At 52.1% G+C, this 10133-nt stretch overlaps 1 protein-coding gene across 1 annotated transcript; it reads right to left on the bottom strand.

Moving 5' to 3' along the window:
* Positions 1 to 4031: 4031 nt before the first annotated feature.
* On the bottom strand, positions 4032 to 6521 carry FOXD1 (forkhead box D1). The gene is given in 2 exon segments (XM_054714299.1): positions 4032 to 6001; positions 6004 to 6521. Coding segments are annotated over 2 exon segments (1401 nt in total). The 5' UTR covers positions 6134 to 6521; the 3' UTR covers positions 4032 to 4730.
* Positions 6522 to 10133: the final 3612 nt, after the last annotated feature.

Here is a 10133-nt window from a genome sequence, read left to right as displayed (position 1 = left end):
ATCACACCTGGAGACTCAGGACTCAAAAAGGGGTTGGTGATAGTGATCAGTTGTTTTCTCTCTGTGTGTCTGCTTGTTACTGAGTAGTATTTTCCTGGTAAAGAGGCAGGAGGAGTGAACCAGGAAGTTTCCTGCATGCCAGAGGGGTCAACAATAAAAAGCAAAGAGCCTAAGCAGTTCACATCAAGGGAAAGATGTGATTAGAGAGATGTAACATGCAAAGAAATTATCTGAAAAGTGAATTCAGTTGGGAGAGTACAAGCCCCAAAGAGCCCTGAGCAGCTGGTCATGATCAGATTCTTCATCTTTCTGTCAAATGTAATTGTATCTGAGTTGGCAGGGTATTTATTGCTAAAGTCCAAGGGCCAGATTTTACACTAAACATATTTACACATTTACATTTGTGGCCCTATAAACACTCCACGTTTCACTGGCCATGACATCAAACACATTTACCAACAAAAAGCATATGCCTAATTACAAAATCATAAGGGAGAGGGGAGGCAAGTGGCAGCTGATGGGCAATGAGCGTGCACGCCTGTGAGTGCATATGTGTAACCCAGCTGCAACACCAGGAAACCGGTAGAGACAAGAATGGATGCTGACAATGCCCGGCCCTCTTCACTTGTCTTCTGCTCCCCAGGCCTGTCCTTGCTGGTTCAGTTCTAAAGGCGGAAGGGGACCCCTGGCATTCCAATTAGACCCAAGGTGACCCCCTGGAGGAGCCCAAAGACAACAGGGTTGTTCCCAGGCAGATTTCTGATTTGGATTGAGTTTGATGCTGTTATGACCTGTAAGTTGCCCCCAAATGACTTTTTGCAGTCAGTAGTAAAAACAGGTGTGAGCAAAATGTGCAGCCAGCAGAGAGTTTTAAAACTAGAACTGGAGTCCTTAGTTCCAGGCTTTGCGTAGTAGGATCACATCCCTGCCCATCAACAGCAGTTGTAATAACACCGTTAGTTGCTCCAAGCTTGGTCCTCAGTCAAGCAAGGAAATCAGAGCCACCAGGGCCATAGAGAGGAAAACAAAACTGGTACAACCACTGGCCTCAAACAGCCTTTAACAAATGACACCGGCTGGTAGTCCATCAAAATAATCACCTTCCATCAGAATAACCACCTCCCCCAGCTCTCTCAGAGGGCAGGCTACAGGAAGAAAGGGTGGGTTAAAAAGAAAAAAGAAAAAAATGCTGGGAAGGGCAGAAGCCTTTCTCCCAAATGGATGCTTACTACACTTACTGGAAGAATTTTGATAATAAATATACCCAACATTTTAGTTCCATCAGCAGGAAGTTCGGGCAGGAAAGGACCAAACTTTCCTGCTCAAAGAGCAGGGGACAGGGAAGTAGGGATGTGCAAGCAGATACCTCAGTGAGTAAAAAATAGGGAGAAAATAGGTACTCATATTTTTTTCCTTCATCTCCCTAGTTTCTCTTTCTTTCTTTCTTTTCTTTCTTTCTTTCTTTTCGTTCTTTCAGAGGAAGGGAACTGGCTCTTAAATGCAGGGAATGGAGATGGGGAATAAACGCGTTGTTGAGCAGAAGCGCTAGCTTATTTTAAAGAAACAAAATAATTACCCAATAGAGAAAAAAGAAACCAACCAAGAAACAATCTAAGGTCATGACACCATGTGTGGTGCAAGGAGCAATTCAATCCATAAGGGCTTCATTACCTCCGCAATAGATAACATTTGGCTAAATCCAGCCGCAGATTAAACCTCCGCGGCACAACAGAGCCCTGAATGGAGAGGCTGCTTTTTGTGTGGTCCATCTCCGGGATCTGCCCGAACCATTAGCCCCAATAGATCCCTCTCCCTATTAACTGCAATTCCCTCCCGGCTGCGCTTCGGTCATTTGTCTGCAGGCTCTCCGGGGGCGTTGGAAGAGCGGGGGGGGAACGAGGAGACGGGGAGAAAAGCGTCGGGTTAATGAGTTGTAGCAAATCCACACTTTGTAGTTGGGAGGAGGAGAGCTGGTGGCCAATGTTTGTCCAACTGGTTTATTTTTCGAGACCCAGCCTATTGAGGAAGGCTTGTTCCAGCGGGCTCCATCCTCACAAACACGCAAACACCCTTCAAAGGGACCAGAGCCGTATTTGCATGCGAATGAGGAGCCCCGGGAAGAGCCGTCCAGGCCCGGCAAAGGCCGCGGTGGTCGGGCGGCCTTTGTTCCAGCACCTGCTCGCCTTCGCGGCCTGACCGGGCTCGCCCCGCGCTCCCGGCTCGCGGGGTCCACGTCCACGGTCCCCCCGCCCGATCCTCGCCTGCCCCCTGGCCCTCGCCCCGCAGCCCAGATTCCACTGCCGTCACAGCCCACAGGGCACCCGGCCCGCGGCCCTCGCTGCTCCGTCTCTCCCCAACTGCAGGCCAGGCCGGGCTGGCTTTTCCTTGTGGCTCAGAGCTCACTACACGGTGGTGGTCTCTCAAAGGGCGCGGACGGAGCGGGACCCGTCCTCGGGGACCCGGGGCGAGGCCAGCGCGGGATCGCCCAGTGCTTACCTGCCATTGCCTTAAGGGCACGGACAACCTGGGAGGTGCGGCCTGCCCCGGCACTTTCTTTTTAAAATGCGGGGATCTGAACTTAGGGATTGGCTGGGATTCCCTGCTTTCAGGACTTCTAAGCCTGGTGCAAAGAATGACACACAAGTGTCTGTGTTTTGCTCTCTTCATCAGGACTTTCATATCAAAATGTCACAGCTACACGGTGTAGAGTGCCTGAGCCCTTGGGTTCCGCCCGCTAACGCCTCCCCACCCGGGTGGCAGTGCCATCGGATGCCCTCGGTTCCCATGTCCCCTCTCCCTTAGCGCGGACTAGAATAAAAGTAACTTTTGCCTAACAATACTTTGGTTTATATCTGAATGTTTAGTGATAACTTTGAGGGTGAATGTGTTTACTTTAAACTCACTTAATTTCTTCCAAGCATTTGGGGGGGGGGGGAGGAGACGGAATTTAATTTTGAGGCAGTGAATCAGTTTTTTCACTCTGTCTAAAAATAAATGAGAGAGGGCAGAGCATCCAGAATGCATGTCACTGCAAAATACTGGCCTATAATTCAGTCTTTGATAACTTGCTAGGTTAAATTTGCCGATACCTGTTCAGACATTTGAAAAACTATTCAGTTTTTATTTACTCTGCAACTCACTGATATTAAGCATTTAAATTATGTTTTACACATGCCTTGGTTTTATTTGAAGCCCTCAATAACATTTGTAGCCATCAAAAGTAGTCTCACATAACTTCAAGATCTAAAAATTGCCTGCAGTAAGTTTAAAGAAAACACATAGAATCTGAAAAGGGATTATAAGTTATCTAAATTGTATATAGTTAGTTCAATAAACACCTGATGCATTTTCATTTTTATTATTTATTTAAACTAGAATTTTGATGTTTGCATTTTAGGATAAAAACTTCTTCTTTATGCAATTACTGGAATCCCTTCTGTTGAGGAAATAGTAGCTTTACTAGTAAATACCAGGACTTTCAAATACAACTTATTTTGTATATGTAAATACACAAAATATATTTGTATATATTTTCTTATTCAGGACTTGAAAGCTATTTAACTGATGATCATGTCTATTAAATTTTTAAAACTAAAAACTGTCTATTTACTTGTGATGCTTCTGTTACTATAATACTATGTTGCAGAGTTTTTACAGACACATACAATACTGTGCTCAAACATGAATGGAAACTGCTTGAAATGGGGAGCTCAAAAATAAAATGAAAAGTTCTATAAAGTTATCCTAGGGTAACAGTGTCTTTAATTTTAAGTCGCCTTAATAATCACCAAAATGGAATGGAATTTGAAAATGTATACCAAAGTGACTTCTTTTATTTGTAGTCATTTAAAAATAACTTCTGATCTCCTGCAATGAAATTTTTGTTAAATTCTCTTTGAAAACAGCATTTGCCTTTTCTATAATAGGTTCGTTCCTACTACTTCTCTCACATAGAAACTTTTTTTTTTTTAATAAAAAAGAAAGCAAACTAAGAAGGGGACAACTGAAGCAAATTCTTTTGGTGGGTTTTCTTTGAAAAGTAAGCATTTTATTTCTGAAAAAGTGTAAAAATCTTACATTAGAATAGTACAATTGCCCGTAAAAATTTACAATACTCCTTGTAAAGAATATGCAGTAAGTACAAAATAAAAGTTCCGCGTGTCTATTATGATACAAAACACAGGTTAAAATAAGAAATAATTTTGACTTTTTTCCTTGTGTAAACATGTGAATTGTTTGTTTGTGTAGTTTTTTTTTTCCTTTTCATGAAAAAGTACACCAGACAAGTATCCTCAAAGAAAAACTATTGCTTTGCTGGCATTCTTCAGGACCTTTACTACTTTTGTATTCGTATTTTGAACATGACTGGTTAATGCCTGGACCTGAGAATCTCTAGACCTCAAAAAGGCTTTAGAATGTTTAAGATTTCCCCAAAGTCAAGGAAGCCCCTTGTGCCTGGACAGGGCGGACCGCACCAGCACCCTCTTCCTCCCAACCCCGGCTGGAGGCGGCAGCACGGGGCGACTTTGCATAAATAGAAGGACCGGCGGAGCCCGAGGGCGCGCCGAGCTGCGGCCAAACAGTCTCCTCCGAGGATCCGAAGCGGCGAGAACCGGGGTGTGAGGTCGGGAGGGGCCGCGCCGGGAGGAGCGAACTAAACGCCAAACCCACCGAGAGGAGAAAAGGAGCGGGTTCCTACCTTCTTTCTCAAGCGCGCTAACAGAGCGTTACTAACAGTTTGAAATCCTAGCGGTAAAGGTCTCCACACTGGACAGGGCAGTCCCTTGGTGCAGGGTCCCCAGGGCGGCCGACGAGGAGACGGAGGAGGCGGCGGCGGCCGCGGCGGCCACGAGGGAGCGAGTGAGCGCGGCCGCGGGACCCACGGCCGCCTGAGCCGCGCAGCCGCCGCCGCCGGATCCGGGCGCGGGCGCGGGCGGCGTCACCACGGGCGAGGGCGAGGGCGAGGCCTGCGCGGCGGCGGCGGCCTGCGCGGCGGCGGCGGCGGCGGCGGGGCCCAAGCTGCCCCCGATGATGCTCTCGATGGAGAAGGGCGAGCGCGCCAGGGCCGAGGCGCCGGGGCCGCCCGCCTTGGTCGCGGAGGCCGGCAGGGGACCGGGCAAGGCGGCGCCGAGCGGGTGCGGCCGGTAGCCGAAGGCGGTCCGGGCCAGCTCGGCGGCCGCGCCGTGCGGGGGCGGCGGGGGCGGGGGCGAGTGCGGGTGGAAGGCGGCGGCGGCGGCGGCCGCGGCGGCGGCGAAGAGGGCGGAGGGCGGCGGGTAGGGCGGCAGCTGCAGGCCGTAGCCGCAGCCGTAGGGGCCGTAGCCGTAGGCGTGCGGGGGCGGCGGCGGCGCCGGCGGGAAGAGCGCGGCGGCGGCGGCGGCGGCCGCCGGGTCGCCCGCGCCTCCCGCGCCCCCGGCGCCGCGGAGCAGCAGCGACTCGGCGGCGGCGGCGGCGTTGGGCGGGAGCAGCGGCTGCCGCTTGAAGCGCTTCCTCCGGCGCAGGAAGCTGCCGTTGTCGAACATGTCCGCGGACTCCGGGTCCAGCGTCCAGTAGTTGCCTTTGCCCGGGTTGCCGGGCTCGCGGGGGATCTTGACGAAGCAGTCGTTGAGCGAGAGGTTGTGGCGGATGCTGTTCTGCCAGGCGGGGAACTTCTCCCGGTAGTAGGGGAAGCGGCCGCTGATGAACTCGCAGATCTCGCTCAGCGTCAGCCGCTTCTTGGGGCTCTGCAGGATGGCCATGGTGATGAGCGCGATGTACGAGTAGGGCGGCTTCACCAGCGGGTTCTTGGGGCCGCCCGCGCCCCCGCCGCCGCCGCCGCCAACGCCGCCCCCCGCGCCGCCGCCCCCGCCGGCCCCGGCCCCCGCGGCCGGGGCTGGGCCCGGGGCCACCGGGGAGCCTCCCGCCCGCGGGGCCAGGAGGAGGTCGTCGTCGTCGTCCTCTTCCTCCAGGTCCTCCAGCTCGTCCTCGGCGTAGGAGCGGCGCCGCCGCGCGGGGACCGCCAGCCGGGGCCCCCCCCGCCGCCGCCGCCCTCGTCCTCTTCTTCCTCGTCGTCCTCGTCCTCGCCCTCCCCCACCACGTCGATGTCTGTCTCCTCGGCGAGGCCGGAGGCATCGGACATCTCCGCGCTCAGGGTCATCGCTGGCGCGCGGCGAGGCGGCGCATAGGGGCGCCGGGCTCCGGGCTCCCGCCGCGCCCCGGCCCTGGTCCCGGGCGGCGGGCCGGGCCCCGGGGCGCCACGCTGGGGGTGCTGCCGCCGCTCAGGCTGCGTGTGCTCCGGCGGTGCCGGCGCGGCCGAGGCTGGCGCTGCGACTTGGTAACTCCTGCGCCGCCGCCGCCGCCGCCTCCCCGCGGCTCTGCGCTCCCGCGCTCCGCGCTCCCCCGGCCCGGGAGGGGCACTTGACCTTCCCCTCCGAGCGCCCCCGGCCGGGTCCCTGGAGGAGGGGGTGGCAGGGCCCTGGGAGAGCAGGTCGGACGCCCGGGAGGGTGTGGAACCGGGAGTCTAGGGACGGAGCTCCGAGAGTCGAGGGCTGAGACCAGGAGAGGGCGGACCTCTGCTCCGCTTATAGCGGGAGGGAGCCTGTCACATGGTGTGCGCGTCAGAGCGCTACCGAGGGACGCGCAGCAGCCGCGGAAATCGGCTCCGTGCGAGGGAGAAAGTTCACCCGCAGGCGGGAGCGAGGGCTGAGGAGACCGCGGGAGGGTCCCGCGTTCCCGGCCACCCGGGCCGAGACCTGAAGGACGGGCTGGCCCGCGGCGGTCCGTCCCCGCGGCGGGAGTCGGAGCTCCCCGCCGCCGCCTCTTCAGTGAGCGCTCAGCCCCACCTCCAGGTGCACTCCCGCGACTCGACGGTGTGACCCCTCCGTCCGTCCGTGGCCTGCACGAGCCGTGCAGCCCGGCACCACGACACCCCCTTGTCTGCGGTGGCCCCTGGGGAACGGCTCTAAGGTCTGTTGGGCTGTCCCCTCTCCCCTAGACGGGGCGAGTGCCCCCATCGAACCCGATGAGACCCCCCCTCCCCAGTTTAAGCACAATCATTGTTTATTGACCTTTTAACCTGCCTCCTTCAGTTCTTCTCCAAAGACGCTTGTTTTCCACCATCTGTTAATAAAAATGCAGTTAGCCTGGCGTTTTAGTCACTTATCTGCAATTGGATGCTCTAGAAACCTGGCAGCTAAACTAAGCCACTCTAATGAGAGGACCTGAAAATTTTAATGGGAATCAAGACATGATTGAATGCAGAGAAGAAATAGAAACACTTAATGAAAAACCAAATACAAAAATTTTTCAAAAAAAGTTTTTGTACCTAGAAACTCAGTCTTTTCATAATGGGGGAAGGGACTCGCTAGTTATAGGTAAGAGGAACTTTCTACTCAACACTTCGCACTAATCTCCAAATACTTAAATTACTATAATGTATACAAACATCTCTACTCAGGTGGGCTTAATAATAGAAACGATCATGATAAATAAAACATTTCAGACCTGTTTTTAAATTTTTTTAATTCACTAAGTATTTCCAATAACTACTGGTGAAAATTGAATTTTAAAAAAGATTCGAGTTCTAGTCAACTCAATTTTTCTTTTCAGGTGACAGTAAGCAAATAATTCAAATATGATTCTATTTTAAGTATACCTATGTTTGTCACCAATTCTAATTATTTTAGCTAGTGAAAAATTTTAATAGCTGTGAATTCACACTCCCATAGCAATACCTTTTGGATTTTGGCATTTCCTAAAACACTTCTATTTCAAAGTGGGGAATTGGCCTCAAATTTCTGGCTTTCTAATTAAAATGACCACTTGGCGAGAACTGAGAATCAAAACTCAATGGCTTTCTGTAGGAACAATCATCAGCTGCCCTCGTGTGTATCATTTCATCGGCCAAGTACTTTTCACATTTTGAAACGTTTCATTATTCCCCTTATCAATCACGGAGCCTCAAAAATAAACTATTCCCCCATTTAAGACTTCTTCTTAAATCGAGTTTTTGTTGCTGAGAACAGCTACCAAACAGTTACACTTACAAATGACCCATGAAGTTCATCATAGATTTGAAAGATCTATGAGAATGTCTCAAAGTTCTAAATAAATTATTTTTCATTGACTCTCGTTTGATATATGGCTGAACCATTTAATTATTGTAATGGGGTTTAGGATTAACCTGAGCCAACATTAATCAGCACTATTAATCAGGCATTACATTGCTTTGTTGTTGTAGCCAGGAGTCCTTACCAAGGAGTTCGCTTTTAACATTTGAAAGTTTAAGTTTCATAAGTACTGCTCAGTCCATATCTAAATAAACACCATGATTTTCGTTGGGCTGGGGGGGGGGGGGGGTTGGTGTGTGGCAAAGTATTTAAAGATGAAACGGAGAAGAATTTGTTCGCCGACCATTAGTTACTTTAGAATCTAAAGTTACAGCCCTCGTTCTGTTGTTACCACTGCCCTGAACTTGTCTGGCCAAGCAGGGCGCAGAGATTGACCTGGCGGTCTGCTTATAACTGTCTGAAGGTCCCTCCCCAAAGGGTTAAAGGGCTCTTCCCTAAAAACTTTTTTTTTTTTTTTAGAAAGTGGCACATTATCTTCTGACTATTCAGGAGAAAGTGTTGGGATTTACTGAAGGTCAGAGCGAAAGATCAACCCAGGAGGACCGCTGCAGGGTCAGAGTGTTAACGGAGATTTGGGTGAGCTTTTCTAAAGCCCCACATTTGGGCAGTCCACTTGCTTTGTTTGTTTTAGTTAAGCTGCACATTTGTATGTGATTTTTAGCTCTGCGCTCGTAAAAATCCCCCCAGCGCGGAAACCCAAGCGTTTCATTTCCCCCGCGCGCCCCCTTTCGCCCGCCCCCCTTGCCCCCTACCTCATTGCCCTCCCTCTCTAACGAGCACCCCGCTCTCAGCCGAGGCTGGGAACGCCACCCCACTCCGCCACGCCGGTACGAGGAACGAGGAACATTTCCGTGAAGCGGGCCGGGGACCACACGTTGACCCCGGTCCTGCGCGTCCTGCTGGCGAGGACGCAGGAGTTGGCGGGGCGCTACGGGGCCACTGGAGACCGCGTCGGGGAGGGCTGCCCCCTGGCGGTGGCAAGGCGCTGTTCTGGTCCAGGCTCTAGCCGGGATCCTGAGCTCGCCAAGATCCTTTCCCACCGAATTTTTTCCCCCCCCCTTTCTTTCATTTGTCTGCCCGCCTGCCCCTCCTCCCGCCCTCCCCACCCCCTCTTTTTTTTTTTTCTTTTTTTCTGCTACAAGGCTTCGGTCGGTTTGGGCGCTCCAGGAGCCCTTGAGGTTTTGTGGGTTTTTTTTTTTACCGGGATTGTGTGAGGGAGGAGCGAAGGAGATGCCACTCAGCCAGTTGCCCTCGGCCTCTGACCAAGAGCTCCGTGAGGTCCGGGGACCTCCTAAGATGGGCGGAGGCTGGTGGAGACCTGGGGTGTAAGCTCCCGGGGACGGAAACCCGGGTGACTCCTCTCCGCGCTGTCCCAGTTTTATGTCATATAGCGCAGCCCAGGAGTTGACCCATGAACATGAACCTGAATGCGTTTCCAAATGGCAGATACTTTGGGCGGCGTCCCTCCCCAAAGAGTCATTCCACAAGCTGTATTGAGATGCTACTTGGTGGCTGGCATTAGGCTCTGGAGAGAGAAAGAAGAAAACAGGAGTCCCTGGTGTGAGGGTGCTCACCGTCTCATGGGGGAGCCAGGTAAACAGATCCTTGTGCCCAATAGTGCTTTCTACTAGTAAGTCCCCTAGCTGAAAGGGAGCGGTGCTTCAGGATCCCTGCCCAGTTGTCTGTTCCATTCCTTCAAATGCGCTGCCCTCTATTGTGGCTGTAACTTCTCTTTAAAAAAATATATATGTGTGTGTGTGTGTGTGTGTGTGTGTGTGTGTGTGTGTGTGTGTGTATATATATATATATATATATATATATATATATATATATATATAATAGATTTTTTACAGAGAGGAAGGGAGAGGGAGAGCCAGAAACATCGATCAGCTGCCTCCTACACGCCCCCTACTGGGGATGTGCCCGCAACCAAGGTACATGCCCTTGACCAGAATCGAACCTGGGACCCTTGAGTCCGCAGGCCAACGCTCTATCCACTGAGCCAAACCAGTTAGGGCTGTGGCTTCT

This window comes from Eptesicus fuscus, chromosome 4, assembly GCF_027574615.1.
Source record: "Eptesicus fuscus isolate TK198812 chromosome 4, DD_ASM_mEF_20220401, whole genome shotgun sequence".
Taxonomy (NCBI): Eukaryota; Metazoa; Chordata; class Mammalia; order Chiroptera; family Vespertilionidae; genus Eptesicus; species Eptesicus fuscus.
Note: the sequence above shows the minus strand (reverse complement) of the source record. Positions and strands in the feature narration are given on the sequence as shown.